Source organism: Lutra lutra, chromosome 1 (genome assembly GCF_902655055.1).
Source record: "Lutra lutra chromosome 1, mLutLut1.2, whole genome shotgun sequence".
Taxonomy (NCBI): Eukaryota; Metazoa; Chordata; class Mammalia; order Carnivora; family Mustelidae; genus Lutra; species Lutra lutra.
This window is the reverse complement of record NC_062278.1, coordinates 3,421,073-3,444,400: the sequence shown is the minus strand read 5'-3', so window position 1 is coordinate 3,444,400 and position 23,328 is coordinate 3,421,073. Positions and strand designations below refer to the sequence as shown.

The window sequence follows — 23,328 nt, the reverse complement described above, 5'->3', positions numbered from 1 at the left end:
GCCAATCTCCTGAAGCCCAGCAGAGTCAGGGTGTCTGTCCAACCCAGGGGCCACAGGTGGGAGCCCCCACACACATGTCCGCCCGTTGGCCGCTGTGCCTACAGGTCTGGCCCCCCTTCCCCATCCCCCCCCCCCAGCACGTTCTCCACGCTGCTCCTCCCCGTGCGTCCTGGAGCTGCTCTGAGTACCCCCATCCTTCCGGCCCCCTGGCATCCCTGCCAGAACCGGTCTGCGGGGCAGCTGCTGGGAGGGGCCGCCCCTGCCCGAGGCCCTGGAGGAGGAGCTGACCATGCGCTGCGTGGGCTTTGCAGGGAGACCGGCATGAAGGGGGCCGTGCTCATCAACGGCCAGCCGCGGGACCTGCGCTGCTTCCGGAAGGTGTCCTGTTACATCATGCAGGACGACATGCTGCTGCCGCACCTCACGGTGCAGGAGGCCATGATGGTGAGCCCCCCACCCCCACCCGGCCTCCCTTGGCAGAGCCCGGGGGCCCCATGGGCCACCTGCGCGCTGCCAAGTGTGGCTCTGATGCTAGGCCTGCTGTTGGGACAGCATCATTGAGAACAAACTCCCAGCACCTCCAGTTCTCCTGGACTCGGGATGGCAAGGTCATGGGCAAGTTTGGGAGAAGGTTATGGCCCCACCTTCTGTGGCCAAGATCCTCCCACCCGTGGGCTATCAGCTGCCTGACTTATTTGTGGCTCTCGGCCTGAGTTCCCCAGTCTGACGCCTGAGTTGGGGCCCTGAGGGTCTGGTCTTCTGTTCCCCCTGCCAGCCAGGGTCACAGAGGAGTGAAACCAGCCCCTGCTGCACACCCCCGGCCTCCCAGGCCCCAGGGCCCACTCCCAGGCCCCTTTGTAAGTACAGAGGCTCACACAGTCACCAGCGGTGTGGCCGTGAGCCCAGGTGCCTGCACGATGGGGTCTGGGGCAGCCTGGACGTCGGTCGTATGCTCGGGCCGCTTGCTTTCCTGCCTTTTCCTCGCCCACTGCAAAAGATAGTGCCCAGGCTCCAGGCCCTCCCCGTTCTCCGCTGCCCTGCCTTGTGCCCTGGTCAGTAAATGAGCGTCTGCCTTGGTTTCCCTGCCAAGAGAGGTCTTGCCCTGTGCTCTGACCTGGACGGGGCAAAGCGTCCTTTCTGCAGGGTTGGAGAGGGGCTGCCCGGCATGTCATCTGAAGGGTTACTGCAGGGGATTCTTATCTCAGCAAAGGGAAGCGGGGTAAGATGTCGGATACGCAGTCTGCCCCCAGCCCTCTCTGTAGGCTGTCCTCATCCCTGTCCCTGGGACTGAGTGTTCTGGAGGGGGGAGAACTCTCCACCGGGCTGGGACTCGCCAGCAGACCCAGCTTGGGACCGCTAAGAGCTTATCCTGCCTCTATACGACCTTTTGGACCAGGGCACCGGGGGCTCAGGAGGGGTTCAAGTAGAAGAGCTTCAGAAAAAAGATGTGTGCCCTCCAGGCACAGCCAAGAAGCCATCAGAGATGACAGCAAGCATCCCCGACATTCACTGCTCTCCCGGGCCCTGCCTTTGTTAAGCCAAGGCGGGTGGGAAGCCCATGCCCCTGAGGGGTGTCCCCCGTCATGTCAGCATGAGGTTTGCCCTTCTGATCGCCGTCTGTTCTGCTCCCACCCCTGCAGGTGTCTGCACATCTGAAGCTCCAGGAGAAGGATGAAGGCAGGAGGGAGATGGTAAGTGTGCGCTCGGGCCACAGGGTGTCCCCAAAGTGCGCGAAATCCATTTGGCAAATGCGTGGGGAGGGACTTTTGGGCACTGGTTTTGTTTGCTGGTTTGTCACGTAGGTTTCTGTGCCGGGGACAGTGACATCTCAGGGTGTGTTCTGGCCCTGCAGCTGGGGGTCCAGCAGGGGCCTCCTTGTCCCGAGACTTACAGATCTCCGCCTGGCTGCCCGCCGGCAGGGACGCAGCGGGAAGGCTTAGGTGGCCGGAGCACACCAGCCTCGATGGTCAGCCAGGCGCGAGATCTGCCCCTTTTGGCACCCGATATGCTTTATACCCCATTGTTGTTGTTTTTTTATAAAACACTAACAATGAAGATGGTTAGTCATTCCCTTAAAAATAACCAGCCTCCACCCACACGCATTCACAAGAAGAAATTTGGTTCTTACACATTAAGCAGCTTTAAAAAAAAAAAAAAAAAAAAAAGAACAAGTCGCCAGGTTGCTGGAGACCTTCTAACCCTCTGCATCGCCCCTCCCCTGCTCCCCCAAAGCCCAGGGCCCAGGTACAGGGAAGCTGCCCCTGCAGGCCGGGAAGCCCCCCGCAGCCCCCGTGGCCCCCGCAGCCCCATACGGCTCCGTACAGCCCCGTACAGCAGGCGGGACCCATTTATGTTTACTCCTCATCTGCGGGAAACTCAGCTTCCTTCCTCCACTCCACGGTTGCCTGGCACTGGGGGGATTTCCATGTGAGAGTGGAGTTGGGTGAAATACCACTCACGCGTGACACCATCTCGTCTCTTAAACCCTTGGAAGACGGGGGTCCAGCAGCAGAACGAGGGGAATCAACAGGGTTACCCCAAGCGGTTTAACTTGCCTTGTTGCCATAAATCAGAACTGTGTGGTGAGCCCAGTTAAGAGACATTAATAGCAATTCTGTTTTTGGCGTCAATTCCCTTTCTTGTGGCGCATAATCGTGAACGTGATGTAAATGTGTCAGGAAGACTGTGCCGAGCATCACTGGGGCTCCCCCTGTCCCCTGCACCCCATGGCCCAGCCACCACCCTTCAGAACCGTCAGGATGGGTCGGGGAATCCCGGGGTCAGCGGCCCTGCGTGGGCGGGAGAGGGGCGCACATCCCCATGCTGCTGGGGAGCTTTTAGTCTGCGGGCCAAAGGGAAGAAATGGATTCCTGGAACCCAGACGCTGCAGGGGTGGGGACTACACCATTGGGTGGCCACTCAGGGTCTTGGGGAGGCCTCGGGAGCCCACTCTACCTGCTGTAGCAGAAGGGACGGGGCGAGACCGTCTTCTTGGAAGGGCGAAGAGGCGTCTCCGGTGGGCCACGCCTGTGTGCACGTCATGTAGACGCCCGGCCTGAGCTGCGGAAGGAGACAGACATGTGCTGTCAGCTGGGTTTACAAGAGTGAAGGGCTCAAGTCAGCGAGGGTCTTCTGTGCGGGCTGTGTGGCTAAGCCCTCCCGAGGGAGGGAGAGCCTTGGCCCGTCTCTGGATTCGCTTGCTGCTGGACTGAGCATGACTTGTGAGCCATCCCCATGGGGCCTGGAGCTGGTCCCGCACACGCTTTTCACCAGAAGCCCCCGTCCCAGTCCTCAGCCAAGTGTAGGCCCCTCTCTCTGAAGAAAGCATGGGCAGGACCGCGTGGTTATTTCAAGGAAGAAACAGCGGCCGAGTGTCTGCCCTGACTCATTTCCCTTGAACCTAGGCTGAGGATTTTTGTATGTCATGGAAACAATAGAATGGAATGTTCTGGTAGGTAACAGAATGCATTGTGGACAGCTTTCCTTGGTTCCCAGAAAAGCAGCCTCAGCCCTTGAGGGTTCCCAGCAAGGGGCTTGTTCCAGAGTGAGGTCCCCCAGGGCTGGGACATTGTTCTTTCTGACCAGTGTTAAAACAAAACCGACCTACAGAGCCTCCCTCTTGAGAGGACGCTGGAGAAGCAGGCAGACGGGGCAGGAGAAGGGCCAGCACTGACGTCTGCCTCCACCTCCGGCATCCTGTCTGGAGGGGCACCCGGCCACAAGGAGGGAGCCCGGCGAGGACAGACGGTGGAAGGGAATGGGCATGGGCCGAGCTGCAGGGGTCCCCAAAGGCAAGCCTGGAACGACCAGAGTGACTTTTCCTCTGCAAGTTCGGGCTGTGGCTCCAGAAGACCACGCAAGCTTGGTGGCCCTGGGAAAGCCGACAGGTGCCGTCTGCCGGGGAAGGAAACTGTGCCGGAGAGCCCTCCCCACCGGCCCCGGCCTGATGGCCCTTCCCAGGCAGACCCGCTGACCTTCTTTCCCATTTGGGGTCCCTCGAATGTACTGTGTTCTAGAAGGGCAGTGTGTTGGGTTTACGGATCAGCAAGGAAAAAGCCTCAAGGGATCCGCACCCAGGTCCGTCGGACCCGCCTGCCCCCCGGCCGGGGGAGGGTAGTGTCCCCGCTCATCCGGGCACGCAGGCTGCATTTTGTCCTGACCGTGCATTCATAACTCGAGCTAGAGTGGAAATTTTCTTCCCTGTGAGTTCCTTCTCCTTCTGGATGACCTCATCTCCCCGGAGAAGCCACTGGACTGTGGTCCGCCCCCTGGGGCCAGGAAAGTGGCTGGGCAGGAACAGCAGGAGAGCGGGCCCTGGGAGGTGAGCCTGGGATGGACATAGGGTGGTAGTCGCGGACCCCCACCATCCCGGGGTCTGCCTCCAGGAGACACCAGAACACCACCGTCAAGTCAGCTGACTTCTGTTCCCCGAGTCAACCTGGGTCAATGATCTGGAATGGACACGGAGGCTTAGTCACAGTGGACTGTTTATATCCTGGGGCCCCACCTGCTTCCCTGGGGTGGGGGGCATGGGCAGGGGCCCTGTGGAAGTGGTGACTGCGTCAAGCCATTTCCTGACCTTGCGGCCCCATTGGAGCCCTGGGTCTCCCGTGACGAGTGCCAGCGGGTGGCTCTCCTCCTTCCTGAGAGCCTGGCCGGTGTGGCGTGGGTCTGCAGGAGCCGTGGCCCCATGCAGGGTGCCATTAATGGGCACTGGTGGTTACCGGCCCTCCTCTGTGCCAAGCTTTACGCTGCATGTGTTCATTGCTTCCCCCATGTCACCATCACAACGTCCCCTCCTTGTGCTCCTCAGACCCCTGTTTGCCCACGGCTGTGTGTCTGCTGACCCCCTGTTCTGCACATGGTCATTGAGCACCTTCTGGGGCCCGAGTGAGGCTTACAAGGGCAGGAGCCTGCTGGATCTCCAGCAGGAGGCAGAAAGGGGCCTCTAGCCCCGGGGGCCTGGCTCCAGCACTTGCTCCCCGGGTTCCTCGGCCCAAACAAGGACCTTGGACTTGGAAAGGCACCTACCCACTTGGTCACAGGCAGCCTGGGACGGGCCCTGATATGCAACCCATCTGTGTGTGCCCACAAGCAGGCTGGGGAAGGCAGCAGGTGTTTCCAGGTGGGCTTGGAGGTGGTGAGGCATGGTGGGTGGTCCCTGATGGCCCCTTGGGCTCTACTGCTCCCCCAGGTCAAGGAGATCCTGACAGCTCTGGGCTTGCTGTCTTGTGCCAACACACGGACTGGAAGCCTCTCGGGTGGCCAGCGGAAGCGCCTGGCCATCGCGCTGGAGCTGGTGAACAACCCCCCCGTCATGTTCTTCGATGAGCCCACCAGGTAATCCAAAGCAGCAGAGGAAAGAGCCCTGCCTTCACCATCAGTTTTTGCAGGGGCTCCTAGAGTCACCTCTAAGGGGGTGGGGGGCATGTGCTCTGCCTGCCCATCTTCTCCTGTCCCGGGGTCCCAGAACAGAGGCCTGACTTCTCTCCCTCTCCCTGTCTGATTCCAGAAGACATGACGGGCTCAGGCTTGCAGGACAGGCCTCCCCACTGTGTTGTGGGGTATGGCTTGGTGGGGGGTCCCACAGGCATCTCACAGTGCCCCTTGCCTTGCAGTGGCCTGGACAGTGCCTCCTGCTTCCAAGTGGTCTCCCTGATGAAAGGGCTGGCCCAAGGAGGGAGGTCTATCATCTGCACCATCCACCAGCCCAGCGCCAAACTCTTTGAACTCTTCGACCAGGTACGTGCGGTGTTGGCTCAGGTGACACCAGATCCCAGGGACTCACAGCTTACTGTCAGTTCCTGGGGGTGTCTTCATTTTTGAGTGGCCTTAAGTGGTATATTTCATAAAACTATGGAGTCATAAGCAGCTAAGGTGGTAGGGCAGGAGAGGGTAGAAAGAGCTGGCCCGTGTTCTCCCCCTGGGGCTGATATCTGGCCAAGGGGTCTGACCTTGCTAAAGCTTCATTTTCTATCCCCAACCCTGTAACAATGGGGGAACACCTATTTTACACAACCAAATGGGAGGTTATCATATGTGTACAACATCATTTCTTTTATAAATCATAGGTTTTGACATTGTAAGCATAAAAAGAAAGAAAAGAAAAAAAGAAAAAGAAAAAAGAAAAGCCCAGGGATGAAATGTGTACAGCTTCAAAATCTTTCCTAGCAGGTGGTTGGTGTGAGGAGGAAGAAAAACAATATAAAAAAGCAATGCTTGTGCATATGATATCTTCCCTGACTTAAAGTTCCCTTTGAACTTTAACATTTTAGGGAAATAATGTAAAACTCTCCTGAAAGAGAGAGAAATGGCCTCATGGATGGGTGGATGGATGGATAAATAGGTTGAATGGGTGGTAGATGGATGTGTAGATGGGTAGGTGGGTGGGTGGATGGATGGAAAGATGGATGGATGGAAGGTTGAATGGGAGTTGTTGAATGGATGGATGGATGGGTGGGTGGGTAGATGGAAGGGTGAATGGGTGGTAGATGGATGGGTAAATGAAGGTTGAATGAGTGGTGGATAGATGGTGGATATGTGGGTCAGTGGATGGACAGAAGCTTAAATGGGTAGTAGTTAGATGAATCAATGGATGGGTGGATAAACGGGAGGGTGGGTGGATGGCTAGATGGAAGGTTGAATGGAAGGATGGATGGATAGGTGGATAGATAGGTAAATTGGTGGGTAGGTGGGTGGATGGATAGAGGTTGAATGGGAGTTGTTGGATGGATGGATGGATGGATGGATGGGTAGATGGAAGAGTGAATGGGTGGTGGATAGATGGGTAAATGAAGGTTGAATGGGTGGTGGATGGATGGTGGATGTGTGGGTGAGTGGATGGATGAAAAGACGGATGGATGGTTGGAAGGATGAATGGGTGGTAGATAGGTAAATGGGTGGGTGAGTGGATGGATGGAAGCTTGAATGGGTAGTGGTTAGATGGATCAATGGATGGGTGGATAAATGGGAGGATGGGTGGATGGGTAGATGGAAGGTTGAATGGGTAGTAGATGGATGAGTAGATGAGTGGGTGCATGGGTAGAGGGATGGATGCATGGAAGGTTGAATGGGTGGTGGAGGAATGGGTGGATGGGTGGATAAATTGGAGGGTAGATGGATGGGTGGGTAGATAGAAGGCTGGATGGGTGGTGGATGGATGGTGGACATGTGGATGGGTGGATGAGTGGATAGATAGGTTGAATGGGTAGTTGTTAGATGGATGGATGGATGGATGGATGGATGGATGGATAGATATATGGGAAGATGGATGGATGGGTAGATTGAAGGTTGAATGGGTGGTGGAGGGATGGGTGGATGAGTGGGTAGGTGGGTGGGTGGATGGAGGATGGATGGTTGAATGGGTAATGGATGGATGGGTGGATGGTTATGTAAATTGGTGGGTGGGTGGGTGGATAGAAGGTTGAATGGGTAGTGGTTGGATGGATGGATGGACGGATGGATAAATGGGAGGATGAATAGATGGGTAGATGGAAGGTTGAATGGGTGGTGGATGGATGGGTGGATTAGTAGGTAGGTGGATGGGTAGATGGATGGATAAATGGGAGGGTGAATGGATGGGTGGGTAGGTAGTGGATGGATGTGTAGATGGATGGGTAGGTGGGTGGATAGAAGGTTGGATGGGTGACTGGCAGCTCCTGTTGCTTTACAAAGAAGGACAAGGTTGATGTTTTCCTTCTCCTTATTTTTTTCTAGCTTTATGTCCTCAGTCAAGGACAATGTGTGTACCGGGGAAAAGTCTCTAATCTTGTACCATACTTGAGGGATTTAGGTCTGAACTGCCCAACCTATCACAACCCAGCTGATTTTGGTAAGTAGAACCTTGATAAAGGGGCTCTTTTCCACTCTTGGTGAATTTCTGCTTTTACCCAACACCCCCAAATCTGGAATTCCTTGAATATTGCATATGTGACTCCAGTGCCATCCTGTGGTGGAGCTTTTAAAAGCAGATTAGAGATTTTCCCTCCTTCAGAGAAGATATCTAGGACCTAGAACAAGGATGCTGTTGTTTGGAGCTGTTTTTCCTAACGCTTTGTGCATTAGGTTTCTGATTTAAAGGAAGGTATTTCTGAAAATAAATAACCTTTAAAAATAAAAAATGACCCTTTCACATTGATAACTGAGTCATTAAAATGCGGATTTAAGTTTCCACCAAACATAACAAAAAAAGGTGATGCTCAGAGCCTGGAGACTAAGTTGATGGTCTGAGCTCCTCCTCTTGGATTGGCTGTCTCAGGGTTGGCAGCCAAGCACACTGTGTCTGGGGCCCTGAGATGTAGGAGCCCACCCCAGGGCTCGTTTTGCCCTGGCGCGGTCCCCAGGCCCTTCCCCTGGCCATGCCCTCCAGGGTGTCGATGCCGCTGCTGCTGGCTATCCCTTTTCCCCATCCACTGGGGCTCTGGGCCCAGCACCCCTTCTCCACACCGTGCCCCATACATCCGTCAGCAAGCCACACAACCTCTCCAGGCTGTCTCCAAAACCAAGTCTCCACTAGGCTCTGCAAAGCTAGGGAGACTGGCAACCCTCCTGCCTTCTCTTTCTCTCAAGCTTCATATTCACTAAGCTGCCAAGTGCTTGAGACACCCCCACCCAGTCCCGTTCCTCCACCTCAGCCTCTTGCTGGGGTCCAGTCTCTGCCAGCACATTCTGCCTGCCCATGGCTGCTGCAAGGACGCCCCACAAGCTGGGTGGTCTAAATCGGCAGAAATTCATCCTCTCACGGTCCTGGGGCTGGAAGTCAAGGTGTGGGCTGGGCTGTGCCGCCTCGGAGGGCTCTAGGGGAGGGTCCTTCCTGCTCCTCCAGTTCCTGGGGGCTCCAGTGTTCCTGGGCTGGTGGCTGGGCCACCCCAGTCTCTGCCCATATCCTCACATGGCTTTTTTCTCTCTGTCTCTGGGTGTCCTCTCCTCCTCTGGTAAGGACAACACTCACAGGACTCAGGGCCCACCCTAAATCCAGGACAGTTTCATCTCAAGACCCATAATAAATTAAACCTGCAAAGAGTGTTTTCCAAATAAAGCCACATTCTGAGGTTCTAGGTGGATGTGAATGGGGGGAGGGGATCAGCCTTTCTCATCTATGTTTTCCCCCCAAACACCTGGCCACAGCACTGCCGGATTCCACATCTCTCCAACATCATCCCCCAAATTGTGTTCCATGAGACACCGTTCCCAGGCCAGGCTCCATCTTCTGAGAAGTGGGTCATGATGGGGGCGGGGCACAGAGTGGACAGGAAGGGGCCCAGGGGGAGGAGGGCCTCATCTAAAGAGAGGCTTTGGCATGTCACAAAGGCAGTGGGTAGAGCCAATGATTGTCACACACTCGTTCCCCAGAGAGAGAGGCAGGTGGAAACAGGGGCCACAAAGCAGGGGTGGAGTGGGGAGGTCCAGGGCCTGCAAAGAGGAGAGGACCTAGGGCGTAGGAAACCGGGCACATGGGACTGTGGGAAGGTCTCAGGAAGGGAGCTTCTGCTGTTCCCTCTGTGTCCCCAGAGAGAGGGCAGGAGGGGAGGGGAGAGGGGCCATTTGGAGCACAGTAGAGCAGGGTGGGCATGAGTGAGCAGGTGGGCCGGCCATGCTGGGCGTGTGTGATGTCACTGACGATGACGTTCTCCTGTGGCAACACATGCTGGTTTATGACAGAATCGAGGAGGGCTTGGCTGCCCCGGGTCAGGCTCAGCAGAGCAGATAGCTGCTGTGGCCAAAGGGCAGAGCCCAAATACTGAGGCCGGGGACTTTGGGCTTCAGCACGAATGTCAGTGAGGGGAGGGGCCGTGGGAAGGAGGCGTGGGAGACCGCAGGTTGGGGAAGGGGAGGAGAGGCAGTCATGTGGGGTGTGGAACCAGGGGCCACAGAGAGGCCGTGGGATCCAGAGATGGGGTCAGCAGAGGACACACTCCCTGGGGATCAGGAGGTGGGGCTGAAGGTCCCAAGCTGGTGGTGGCAGTGGGCCGCTCTCCATGGTCCTGAAACACTGTCACTGCAGCCATCCCCGCTGAGCACACAGGGACATGCAAGCCCCCTCCTGCTCATCCCTTGGCTCCAATCCTGGGGCTTGGATGCCCGAGGCAGGCATTTAGTCACATCAGTGGGTGAATAAGTTCACAGACGCACGAGCTCGTTCCCTCTGACTCCCTGGTATCACCATCTGAATTCTCATTTCTAGGGTCCTGACGTCATCCCTGGCCTTGCTGGGGGTTTTAGAGCTGACGAAATGCGGGTTGAGGAATGGTCTCATCCTATCACACAGCACCCCTATAATCCGTTAAAAGAACTCCCGCGACGCTCATGGCCATGTTGTTGCAAAATGACCAAGGCCTGGGTTCACGTTAGCCACAGGGGGGCTCTTCCGCAGGGGGATGGCGGGTAGCCGGGGGCGGGGGTGTGCTGGGACTGACCCGTGTGTGTCTCCCGCAGTCATGGAGGTCGCGTCTGGCGAGTACGGTGATCAGAACGGCCGCCTGGTGAGAGCCGTCCGGGAGGGCATGTGTGACTCTGACCACAGGAGAGAGCCTGGGGGGGATGCCGAGGTGAACCCTTTTCTTTGGCACCGGCCCTCTGAAGAGGTAAAGCAGGCAAAACGATTGAAGGGGTCTAGAAAGGTAATGCAAAGCCCCGGCCCCCGCGGGACGGCTGCGCCTTGCACCCTGCCGCCTGGGGGCTCTCGCTCGGCCGCGGGGGGCTGCGTGCGGGGCTGGCAGCTCACGGCCCCCCTTCCCGTGTGCGCCCGCAGGACTCCGCCTCCATGGAGGGCTGCCACAGCTTCTCGGCCAGCTGCCTCACGCAGTTCTGCATCCTCTTCAGACGGACTTTCCTCAGTATCATGAGGGACTCGGTGAGGCTGTGGGCCAGCGTTCTCTCGGGGCTGAGGGAGACGCAGGGGGGTTTTCCGGTGTGGTCATCCTGGCTGAGCTGTCGGGCTGTTTTCCCTGCCTTTGCACCGGTCAGCTTTCCATCCACGGTGCTGCTGTGACAACACCCCCAGGGGGCTCTGACAGTGAATTCAGGTCACGCTGGTGTCCTGTGTTGATGGCAGCGGCTGGTGGCCCTGCCCCCATGTCTCATCCTGGGACCCAGAATGGAGACACGGCTCCTCTTCTGGAACATGGCAAAGGGCAGCCTGTCAGAGTTCCCACTGGGGGTGGCAAACCCTCTCGTGCTCGCTTGCCTCTGGCTGAGCCTGGGTGGGATTGTGCTCCTGTCTCCAGGAGGCCCTGTGGGCACAGGGTGCTGGCAGGAGCGGGGGCGAGTGACCAGGAGCCATGATCCCATCCACCCATCTTAGTGGACAACCTGGCAGGCTCCCTGCCGGGGAGGGCTCAGTGCCCAGCGGGGCCTTTGGGAACTGCGTTGAACACTGGGGGGCTTGTAGCTGCCCAGGCCAGAGCACTCCAAGGAGGGCCTCGGGTGTGTCCATTCTCTGCCCCCCAGCACTGTTTCACCTGTCCCCTCCTCTGAAGGCAGACCAGGCAGCCCACCCTTCCTGCTTTTCGTGAAGGGGATTTAACAGAGAATAGCAATTGCTTCTGGGGTGTGTGTGTCTGTGTGTGTGTGTGAGTGTGAGTTGGTTTAGGGTCAGGGCTTGCTTTTCTAGAGGAGAAATCAGGTGCCAGTGCCTTCCTCAGTCTCTGCCCAACCCCCGCGCACTCAGCGAGAACCGTGTCTGCCCCCAGGTCCTGACACACCTGCGGATCACATCTCACATTGGAATCGGCCTCCTCATCGGCCTGCTGTACCTGGGGATTGGGAACGAGGCCAAGAAGGTCCTGAGTAACTCCGGCTTCCTCTTCTTCTCCATGCTATTCCTCATGTTTGCAGCCCTCATGCCCACCGTTCTCACGTGTGAGTGTCGGACCCTACGCCCACCCAGCACTGGGGGACCCCGGTCAAGGCTCGGCCCATAGTTGAGTTTTCTGACACAGAATATCTTGGTTTTTCGAAGTATCATTTTCTTTGTTGACAGGGATGATCATATTTTCTCTTAGACAACAAAATACGTACCATGTTTAAGCCAAAGGAATTAATCACTAATGGAGAAACTATAACCACTGTGGAAGGCTGACCAAAGAGAGAGTCCCAAAGTGTTCTAATCAGGAACCCCTGAAATCTTACTCCTTAACTGTTACCCCATTCGCTCATTAGGCAGCCTTCTGTGGCCAAGGTTTGTGAGTGAATAAGGCTATTTTATATGGATTTCCACGCAGTTCCAGATTATTTGCCAAGCACACTGCCCTTGCTCACTTGGGCTGATCATAAACTCCAGCATAAAATTTGCCCCAGTGTCGCCTCCCTAAATGGCCTGAATGCTCAGGACCAGCTTGGGGGTTCTTGCTGGTGGGCGGAATCGCACTGCTTCACTGTCGGCTTAGCAGGAAATACTTGTGCAATCACTACAATGATGCTCAGGGTCCGAGCAGATGTTCTCCGCTCTTCGATTGTCCCCCTGGTGACCCTTTGGGTTATAAACACGGTCACGGTTGGAGGTTTTCCCAGGCCGGTGCATGGGTCTGCAGGTCTTAGCCGATGCCCCTCGCCCTCTCCAGCTCCGCACATGCGCGCGTGCGGGGAGTCCCGGCTCGCAGGCCGGGTGGGTCTGACCCCTTTGCCCTCCGTCTGTCTCCTAGTTCCCCTGGAGATGGGAGTATTTCTTCGGGAACACCTGAACTACTGGTACAGCCTGAAGGCCTACTACCTAGCCAAGACCATGGCCGACGTGCCTTTCCAGGTGTGGTAGCGGAGGGCGCGCTCCCCGCACTCCCTGCGGAGGGGGACGCCGTGTCCGGGGGTGCTGACCGGCCGTGTGTTGCAGATCATGTTCCCCGTGGCCTACTGTAGCATCGTGTACTGGATGACCTCGCAGCCGTCCGACGCCGTGAGGTTCGTGCTGTTCGCCGCGCTGGGCACCATGACGTCGCTGGTGGCGCAGTCCCTGGGTCTGCTCATCGGAGCCGCCTCCACGTCCCTGCAGGTACCAGCGGAGGCGGGGCGGGGGGGCGGGCCAGTGTGGCTGGGGCCCCTCCCCGCCAAAACGCAGCCGTCTCATTCTGCCCTGACCTCCCAGACCGGCTTCAGCAGGTCGACGCCCAGGGAAGGAACCGCCGAGGCCAGTCAGGGTTGGCGCGCTGACCGCAGCAGGGGCCCGTAGGTGGCCTCGGGGCCTGCCAGGCGCTGCTCCCTGTCCTTTCCTCATCCTAGCTCACTGAGCCTCAGACACCCCACGAGCTAGGGTGGTGCCATTCCCATCTCACATTGGGGGAGACTGAGGCCCAGAAAGGGAACATGGTCTGGTCAGGGGCTGCTCCTGGCTCCGAGTCCAAGCTTTCAACACCTATGTTCCATTGCCTCTGGGGGATCCGCTCCGCTGTCCCTTGGCCCCGCCGAGGGCAGCCTGTGCCCCTCCCCTGCCCCGGGGCTTCACGTGCCCCCAACCTGCCCAAGCCCGCACTGTGGCGGTTTCAGCATGCCCTGGGCAGCTCTGTCCCCCAAAACAAAGCCACAGTCTGGTGAACTGGATGCCCGCCAGGCCTTCCAGCACACGCCCTTCCCGCCGCTGCATGTGATGGACCCTCCGTTCCCGTCTTCGGAGCCCCCCGCCACTTACTGATGGCTTAGCCTCCAGGAGGTCCCCTCCTCCGGGGACAGGCATAGCGATGTGTGCATGGGACAGCCGTGGAGAGCGCTTGGCCCACCAGCCACCCAGAGGGCCCGGGAATGGTGCTCACTGACCCTTCCTCCCTCGGGCACAGCGGCAGCACTCTCTGCTCCCCCAGCTGCTGTGCCACGGCCTCGTCATCATTCACCTTGGCATCTGCCCCCTGCGGGAGGCTCTCTCTCTTCACCCACCCCTGTCGGGACCCTCTGCTCTCTGAGCACGATGTCCCAGCCCCTCCCTGTGTGGAGACAGGCTGCAGGCTGGAAGAGAGGGGCTGCTCGGTGCTGTCCTGGCCTTCGGTGACCAGCCTGGAGCGCTGGCCCTTTCCCAGTTGCTGTGATTCTCCCCATACATGTGGGATATGGCCTCCCAGGGACACCTGAGGAAACCGGGTGGGAGTCCCACCTGCTGTCCCTGAGCATGTCCCTGTGTGTCTCCCCAGGTGGCGACCTTTGTGGGACCCGTGACGGCCATCCCTGTCCTCCTCTTCTCGGGGTTCTTTGTCAGCTTCGACACGATCCCAGCTTACCTGCAGTGGATGTCCTACATCTCCTACGTCAGGTAGCGTGTGTGGGGTCTCGGATCACTTGGGAGCTCTATGTGGACAGAGGGAAGGGACAAAAGCCACTTCCTAGCCCCCAGCTAAAGGCCAGCATCATGCTTGCCCCATGAATTTGAGACTGTTGGTGCCTTTCATTTTCTCTTAAGTCTGGTGTGTCCGCACCGTCACACACACACACACACACACACGTGCGCACACACAAGAATTAAATAAATACTAGCAGTTTGTGCCTTGAAGAAGCTGTGGTGGACCCCGTGTTCTGCCCATTTCAGAGAGCTGCTGTGGGGGGCGTGTTTCCATCTCACAGCCCTCGTCCCTCTCTGGAATGAACAGCACTCAAACGAGGTTCTGACTGTGTAAATCCCATGGAAACCACGTCCTGTTTTAAACATCCTAATGTCTTTGAACAAGAGCGTCCTGGCCCCTGGGTGCCGCAGTGCTCGGACCTGGTCCTCTCTGCTCCGGGTCCTGGCACGTCGGCTTTACCGGGCAGCGCCCACCTCCAGAGCTCTTCTCCCCCAGCTCCAGCGATCCCATGTGACACACAAGATCCAAAGTTGGGAACAAGCTTTCTTTCTCTAGAACGTCAGTTCAGACCCAGATGTATTGTTCAGGAAAACAAAATCAAAACAAAGTGCCCGTACAGAGTTTCAGCAATCTGTGTGTGTTCCAACGCCAAGAAATCAGAAACCCATGTCTTTCTTCTCAAAATTGGTGTTTTTGTTTGGACACTTTGGGCTGGACTGGAATGAGAGATGGCACGAGAGGGTTTAACTGAAACGCTCTCTAGTCCTTGGAAGGCTATTAGATCCTTTATTATATCGAACTGTGAAAAAGTTTGTCGTCTCAGGCGATCAAAGAGCCTTCCAGTCGGTTTCCTCCATTGAACAAGTAGCTCCTACCCATTCCGTTTGGTTTTGTGGGCGGAGGCTCCGGAGGAGACAGAAATCGGGCAAACCTCATCCAAGCCGGGTGTGTTTGTCCTGGGAGGCTGCTGCGAGGCTGGGAAGCAGTCGTGTGAAGAGGGGTCTCGGGGACAGAGCATGGCCACGCGTGGATCACGGACGGCGTGGGGGGTGCCGCTTCCCTCTGCAGATGGACGCAGGCGTGAGGGCGTGGGGTCCCCTGGCTGTGGGGAGGGCCTTGCTGACGGCCAGAGCCTTCCTCTGTAGGTACGGATTCGAGGGGGTCATCCTGTCCATCTACGGGCTGGACCGAGAGGACCTGCACTGCGGCATCGATGAGACGTGTCACTTCCAGAAGTCAGAGGCCATCCTGAGGGAGCTGGACGTAGAAGACGCCAAGCTCTACCTAGACTTCATCGTTCTGGGCATTTTCTTCATCTCCCTACGCCTCATCGCCTATTTCGTCCTGAGATACAAAATCCGGGCGGAGAGGTAAAACAGCCGAGCTCCAGGAGACACGGACATAGGCATCGCGGCCCAGGGCCCCTTGCGGAGCCGCGGGGACCGCTGCCGCCCCCCAGCCCCCGGCGGTGCGTTCCGCCTACGGGCGTTGTGCTGCCCGTGTCCGCGCCTCTCTCCATCTCCCTTTCCAGCTTCATCTGGGAAGAAGGTGTAGAAAGGTGTCGCGTCCTCATGCAGAATTTCACCCCACGGAGGCCGGGCACACAGAAACCCGCAGCAGAGCAGCAGCCGGGAGGCCGGGGAGGAAGGACGCGCCAGGGGCAGCCCGGTCTCGGGACGGTCGCGGTCGTCCTGCGGTTCTGCCGCCTCCTCCGGGGAGAAGTCAATTTCCAAGCCAAAAGCCGATAACTCTCATTCATTTTAAGAAACTGTATCTTTTTAGTACTTGTTAAAGGAAATTATTCAGGGTAAATAACACACTTTGCTTAGAGACACGAGGGGCTTAACTAAGGCACGGAGCTGGTTTCATTTTCAGGCAAAACTTGGGAAAGATGTGGGCGCGGTCCCCGGCAGGGAGGAGGCTCTGGGGCTGCGCGTGTTCCAAAAAGTCGAACAGAAAGCTGGAGGGTGACATTGGCCAACCTTCCCAAAGTCTTTTTTCCCCCCTCACCCTGCCCCGTGCTGCTTATTTTAAGCAAAAATACATTGTTTATTTCTTCCTAACTTTCTGAACATCTTAATTTCGCCTAAAACGTGTCTAGAAGATGAGCCTTGTTGATTTCTTGCACACATGTCCCTCTCCTCTCGTGTCACATCGACTACCTCCACGAAAACTGGGAGAGCTAGGCAGGTGGCAAAGCCAGGGTGGCCGGGGAGGGCCTTGGGGCGCCACAGGAAGGAGCCACCAGTGGCGTGGGGCGGTGCCCAGACCTGGCAGCCTCCAAGGCCTTATAAGCAACCGGCACAGTCTGCATAGCCCAGGCTCCTGTGGCTTGTTCAGACGGTGCACAGGGTTGTGTGCGAGGCCACTTTCCGAGCCCAGTGTCTGTGACATCCCCGCCTTCTCAGTGCTGAGCCCCTGCTGATGTCACAGACCAGAAGCTCCTTCTTCCCAGGGATGAAGTCAGAGAACAAAATCCCTGTGAGGCAGGAGTGGCAGGCGCACCTGCGGGGTAACTTGCCTCTTGCTTGTGTCCTGATGCCGTGTGCGTGCCAGCTGTCAGAGGCAATGCGACCCAGCAGGAGGTCAGAGGAGACCAAGGAGGGAAATGGAGTTGCCCGCACTTGGAATCTCCCTGCCCGGGGACGGGGGTCTCCCAGGGACAGCCTGTTTTTGTGGGTGCGCTCATGCCCTGTCTGAGCCTATCTCCTCCGCTATGAACAGTAGCACGGCTGTCACCCCTAAAGGGGTCTTTGACTCCCCAGTTCTGTTCCCAAAACTTCTGTTTCCCACTTTAAAGAGAATGGAAGGAGTCTCATTTTACTCACATACAGATTTGACATGCAAATGCTTAGCAACCCTTTTTAACCCTCCCGTCCTTTGTAGTAAACGCACTGAGCGTATTAAACTGTAACTTTGAGTTTCACTCTTCCGTACAAAAGTGGCATTGCCTTCCAGATTAGGGCATTTACCCAGGATCGAACTTAGGCTTTATAAAGAGTCCTCACTTAGTTTCGAGACAGATTTGCCCGCGAGACGTCACAGGGCAGAAGACCTACCTAGGAGCAGGCTGGTGAAATGGGGGATGGGGAGGGCTGTGATCACACCTGGCCTCACAGCATGTGTGGTCAGGAGTAGAGACCTCTTTCCCCGCTGTGGCCCAGCAAGGACGGGGCCAGCCTGGAGCCCACCCCCACAGGCAGCTCACATCGTGTGCCCTGAACCCACCCCGCCGTTTCTCAGCCAATTGGGAAAGAGACAGTGAGATCCCTCGAGATTGAAAATCTGGTTTCCAAGTCTACCTGCGCCCTCGGAAGGAATCCCAAAAAACCCAGTCTCCCTGGGAGTTCATGCTCCCACGTTTCAATTTTACATTGTTAATAAATTACCTTCATCCCTTTAATAGATGTGGAACCGAGTGAGGGGCCGATCTTGGGGGACGTGAGGTCTGTCGGCAGCTTCAGAGGAGACGCAGACTCAAAGTAATACGGTGATTTTTGGAGGGAGGGAGCAGCCAGGCCAGAGGCTCTGCTTAGGAAGCCCCGGGACGCTGCCCTGCCCTCTCTACGGGCAGCGCCCCCTGCTGGCAGTGATGCAAAGGGTGTGGTTTGCACTTCCCAGCTCTCCCAGAAAACATTTATTCCAATGACCAAAGATAATGTCCAAACAACTTACTGATTTGTTTTTCTAAATCATTGTGGTTAAGAGGTAGGTGACAGTGTCTTTCATACATTGGGACTGAAGGCGAGCCAGCTTGCCGGAGTTCGTTTCCAAACGGAATTTCTGAATGTACTGCCCCAACCCTGCATCTCGGATCGTGATTCTTCATTTGGAAGGAAGAACCAAATCTTGTCCAAAAGATGTGTAGCCTCTCTGTGTTTGTAAGGAGAGGCGAAAGTAGAAGTCCAAAGAACGTTGCTTTTAAGTGACATTTGTCAGGAGAGAAGGGGGAGAAGCTCGGATACTGCCCACTGCCACTGCTCCTGCTCGGTGCTTCTGCTGCTGCACCTGCACCTGGTCCTCCTCCTGCACCTGCTCCTGTTCCTGCTCCTGTTCCTGCACCTGCCCATGCTCCTGCTCCAGCTGCAGGCCTGCTCTGGCGCCAGCCCCCTTGGGAGCCTTCCACCTGCGCCCACATTCAGAGCACTTTGTGCCTCCCTTGCTCCTGCCCTCGCTGACTGTCAGCCAGAGAGATCAGTCCTTGAGAAGCCCTGCGTGGGTGCCGTGGGGGGAAACCCATGTAAACATTCACAGAAAAGATGCTGGCGTCTGCCGCAGTCATCGTGGGTGAAATGGAACCTAAGTTTCCAGAGAGCAGCCCATCCTAGAGACCCACAGAAATGCTGGGTTCCCACACCGAGAAGGGCACTACCAGGAGCTCAAGGACAGGTGGAGTCCCCTTGGGTTTTGGGCGGAGAGAAGAAAAGGCTGAGCCCTGGTGTCCTGAGCATCTTTCCCTACCTGGGGGTCCCAGGCCCTGCACTGGGGGCCGCGCAGGTCCTCTGTCCATCCTCTAACTCAGCAAACACGGCCATTGGCAGTCCTGATGAGCTTGGGACTGTCCCAGGCACTGAGGGCTCAGGGGGAGGGGACCCAGATGTGGCCTGGCCACAGTGGCCAGTGTAGCAGGTAGGGTAGGGGGAGTGCATTCCTTCTGCAGCTGCAGAGCATGGGGCTGGGGGAGGGCGGCCGAGGCCCCAGGTCCCACGCCAGGGAAGAGCGCAGTCGACATTCGAGCCACGGTCTGACCCCAGGACCTTCTGTTTTGTTTTGCCATATCGCCTCCTGTTTGTAATGCACAAATACACACGAAGATACTTGGTAAAGCGTGAGGGCTCAATGCTAGTTTAGTGGCGACTCATGGACTTGCTGTCACCACACGGAAAGCTGAGGTGGGAGGGTGGCCCACGCCCCCGCCCGCCCTCCTACCGGCCTCGAGGCTGCGCGGACTCCTGCCTCGTGGAGAGCAGCCATCCCCTGCCCTTGCCTGGTCCTGGCTTCTCAACACAGCACACATGAGGACTAGGTCGGCCTAGAGAGGGCTGGTGTGCGTGTGCGTGTGTGTGTGTGCGTGTGTGTGTGTACACACACGCACACACGTGCAGGCTTGATCCAGGTTTGGGGTCCCATAGTATTATTCTGTAGTCTTTGCTTTGTCTCTAAACGCTCCATCATCCTTTACTCCCAGAAGGAAAGACAAAATCCCTCCCTGCCTGCCTGTGGCACACATGGTGACAGGCGTAGTCAAACCCCACTGAGGCTTTCGTCCAACGCTGGGGAAAGTAGAATGTGACAAAGGGCGAAACCAAACCCCCAAGACGGGAAGGTGCACAGTGTTGAGACTATGAAGTTAGACACTTGAACAAAATAAAGACCGCTAATAAATATTTTATATAAAACTTTTTACTTGTGTTCAGTGTTAAATGCTTCAAGGTCAAAATGATTTGCTTAACTCTTACTGGGCAAAATGGGCCTTTAGTTTGCATTTTGAATATATTTGTTGTACGTCTAATGAGAGTTCCGCGTTATTACTTAGTGTCCTGTTCTGACACCCCCCAACTGTACAATCACTTTCTTTCTGGGACACCTTCCTGTGCTATGAGGGACTGTCTTCAAGGTTTATGCTTTCCCCCTCCCCACCCACTCCCTCCTGCCTTGTTAATGTTGGTCACAACCTTGGAAATTGCCAAGACCGCCATGTGCTGAGGCCGGAGCCTTCCCTCCCTGTCCCTTCCTGTTCCTCCTGCCTTAGAGGGGGCTCGGGGGACACGGGCACTGGCAGTGACTCCTCAGAGGGATGGGACACCCCTCGCTCATTGTTCTCATGCTCCTGGAAACCCTCTTCTCTGGCCTGGTCTCTGCAGAGACGGCTGCGTTGGGGAAAAAGTGTCCTCCTGAGGTTGGGCTCCCAGAGTGGACATGAGCAGGACCTCGAAGCATCCTGGTGGTGTGAGCTGTCTCAGCGCTGTGGACCCAGGACTTCCAAGGACGTGGTGCTTGGGGCATGGCCTTCCAACTTGTCTGCAAAACTGGAGGGCATCCCACGTGCGGAACCCGCTCGTAATGGCGCCGTGTGCCCCCCAGCTCCCTCTGCTTCTCCTTCTGCACCTGCCCCTGCAGACTGGCCAGCTGGCCTGTGGCCCAGCTGCCATTCATGCCAGGGTCCTTCTGGGTCACTGTCCTTGACACCTCATGTCAGGGAGATGCCTCTGGGATGATCGGCCTCTGCAGAGCCCATACCCGGAGGCTCCTGGGGGCCAGCAGCAGCCAGAGCCGGGGACCAAACCCCAGTGCGCGTTAGCAAGCCCAGCTCAGCCTCTTGCTAACACCCAAGCCTCCGGGGCAGGAAGGCGGGTGAAGGTGGCCCTCAAACCCTCTGCTGGGGTAGCGGGTCTCCCACAACCACTGCACCTTCTTCCCGTTCCTTTTCCTCGTCTTTGTACAAACAGAAGGGTTTAGCCTTAGCCCAATTTTGTATGTTACCTCTGAACACGCCAACTTGGAATCATTCCTCCAACAGACGCTTCTGTGGCCTTGTCACGAGCGCACAGAGGCCCACTGAGGAAGACCACTCCGCGTTTTTATAGAGCTGGTCTGTATCCATTGTGCTCAGAGCCCTAATGCCTCCCAAAATAGTCCCCAGGCATCCAAAATAGTCCCCGGGCATCCAAAAGGAGAAAACGGTGGTGCAGCCTAGGTACGATAGAACGAAGGATTGCCCTGGGTGAGGGCACAGTGTAGGGGCTTTCTGGGGCATTAAGACCATTGTGAGACTGAAGAGGAGGGAGCAGGGGCCTAAAAGTGTCCGTGTTTGATCACAAGCCCGGGGTGGGGGGGAGCTCGATGGCTGTGTCTGGGCTCCCATTTCTGAGGCTTCAGGGAAGGGGAGGCAGAGCCCGCCTGGGGACCCTTCCACAGCTGGAGGGCTGGGTTTATCCGGATCTGCCCCACCTTCCCGGGAGACACCCCAAGACCCCACGACCACCAGGCTCGCAGCCCAAGCCGAGGACACAGCCACAGGCACATGAGCGTTTTTCCCTAGGCTCGTGGTTTCAGAGCTGGTCTTCCAGCCCCCAGGCAGGAATCAAATTTGGGGAACAGCATGTGCCCCAAGCCACATCAATAAGAAGGAGCAAAACCCAAAATTACTACATTCAGCTCAGATTTTCCCAGCAGAGCAGCTCCTCTCTCTCCCTCTGGGAGTATCTGCGTAAATGGAAGAGGGAATCCCGCTGATCGCCTTTGGGTGCCTTTGGCCTACACTTTCCATGTGCGTGTCAACGTGGTCCTGGTTTTGCACAGTTAAATGGTTTTCCCTTCCATTGGCCGTAAGCCTCCTGCCGGGAGCTCTGCACTCGGGAGCCGCTCCCACATGCTGCAGAGCGGGACGAGCGGGGTGAGATGCTGAGGCCCAGCGGGTGGGCGTTGCGACCCTGGGCCTGGTGGTCGAGGCCCCCAGACCAGTTTCCCAGGAAGGAGGCTGTAGAAGGTCCTTGCTACCTAACCCCCACACAGGTGCACTGTTACCTCCCACCTTCCCAGCCCAGAATGCTGGCCTGACAGCAGACCCTAGCCCAGCCATGAGATAGTATGGCAGCTTCCAGAAAGAGTGCTTGCCCATTCTGCAGCACAGGTTACCCAGACGACCTCCCCTCCTGGGGGGCCTTGAAGATGCCCTCTCCTGCTGGGCAAATCCGTTAGGCCTGAGGGAGAGGTGAGTCGTGGGGAACACGGGGTCAAGGTTGAGAGCCCTATAGTCACAGGTTCCTGGAGATCCCAGGCTGCAACCCGAGCTGGGTCTTAGTTTTCCCGGAAGTATTTTGATGGTCATGGTAGCTCTTTTGTTCTAGTTTTACATTTTTAAAAAAAGTTCTGTCATTATGTACCCCAAAGTTCTCTTTCCTGTGATGCTTGGAATACAGGCTGCCTGAGTTTAATCATAAATATCTCATTGCTTAAGTCCCCGGCCAATTAAAAATGATGGCCAGTGTCCTATCATCCAAAGTACTAACAAAACGGACCACCAGAGCAAGGCAGGGGGCTTCCCGTTTTTAGAGTCTCGAGATCCCTGTAGATGCGGGTGAAATGTAATTTGTTGAAGAAGTTACTCTCTGTAACCAACCCCTTCCCCCTCATTTGTCTGTATCTCCCTTTGTAGACAGATGGGTCAGAGAGCCGCCTGGGGGGGACTGTTGCCTTTTATTAGATGAACCGCTACTTCGTGTCATCCCTTGGTTATTCCAAAGCAAGAGTCAATGCAAGTAACATTTTCAATCAACGTGCAAACGCGGGCACGCACCCGTGTGTCTAAGCTGTGGCCGTACGATCCCCGCTGTTTAGAACCCTGGATGGATGAATTTACAGCGATCTTGCCTTGTTCCTTAGCGAATACTGTCGCTTGCGCTCGCCAGAGGTTTGCACTGTTGTAGAGAGACGCCACACGTATACACATATATATTTAAAAATAATGTCTGCTCTCTCTCGGGCGGCTGTTCATCGGCCGTCCCGCTCCGCCGGAACAGAGACCTGAGCAGAGCCTAGAATGGGAGCTTTGTAATTGCACCTTATAGGCCGAGACCCTGTTGTACATATTTCTGTAGTTATCTCCTTAGAAGATTTGTATGTGCATTTTTTGCAGAACTTGAACTTTGTTTTCTGAAATTAGACGCCACTTATGAAAATGTGACAACAAGCAAATAAAACAGTTATTTTCAGACTTCTACTTCTCTCTCCTTCGTGCTTTCCACAACGCCAGCCCTCACCCGCGCCGGGAGACTTGGCCTGGGGACTGGGGGAGACCCACTTTTTTTTTTTTTTTTTAAGATTTTACATATTTATTTATTTGAGAGAGAGGGAGAGCAGGCAGTGGGAGGGGAGGAGCGAGAGGGAGAGAGATAATCCAAAGCAGACTCTGAGCTGAGTGCAGAGCCTGACCTGGGGCTCGATCCCAGGACCCTGAGATCATGTCCTGAGCTAAAACCAAGAGCGGGATGCTTAACCCACTACACCCCCCGGGGCGTCCCAGAAGCCTCAGGCTTAATGGAGCAGTTCCTTGGGTCAGCGTTGTAAC

General features: G+C 56.5%; 1 protein-coding gene across 3 annotated transcripts in view; it reads left to right on the top strand.

Moving 5' to 3' along the window:
- ABCG1 (ATP binding cassette subfamily G member 1) overlaps positions 1 to 22,980 on the top strand; it is a 72,804-nt gene extending 49,824 nt beyond the window's left edge. For 2 of the 3 annotated variants that reach the window (XM_047719573.1, XM_047719557.1), the window contains exons 4-15: positions 312 to 444; positions 1,641 to 1,691; positions 5,195 to 5,340; positions 5,619 to 5,742; positions 7,717 to 7,831; positions 10,435 to 10,619; positions 10,751 to 10,852; positions 11,691 to 11,859; positions 12,642 to 12,742; positions 12,827 to 12,985; positions 14,112 to 14,230; positions 15,404 to 22,980. In XM_047719573.1, coding sequence (XP_047575529.1) covers positions 312 to 444; positions 1,641 to 1,691; positions 5,195 to 5,340; positions 5,619 to 5,742; positions 7,717 to 7,831; positions 10,435 to 10,619; positions 10,751 to 10,852; positions 11,691 to 11,859; positions 12,642 to 12,742; positions 12,827 to 12,985; positions 14,112 to 14,230; positions 15,404 to 15,632 — 1,633 coding nt within the window. In that variant the 3' untranslated portion in view covers positions 15,633 to 22,980. The remainder of the gene's footprint in view (positions 1 to 311; positions 445 to 1,640; positions 1,692 to 5,194; positions 5,341 to 5,618; positions 5,743 to 7,716; positions 7,832 to 10,434; positions 10,620 to 10,750; positions 10,853 to 11,690; positions 11,860 to 12,641; positions 12,743 to 12,826; positions 12,986 to 14,111; positions 14,231 to 15,403) is intronic. The other variant, XM_047719565.1, reaches the window with a different exon arrangement.
- The last annotated feature ends 348 nt before the right edge of the window (positions 22,981 to 23,328 follow it).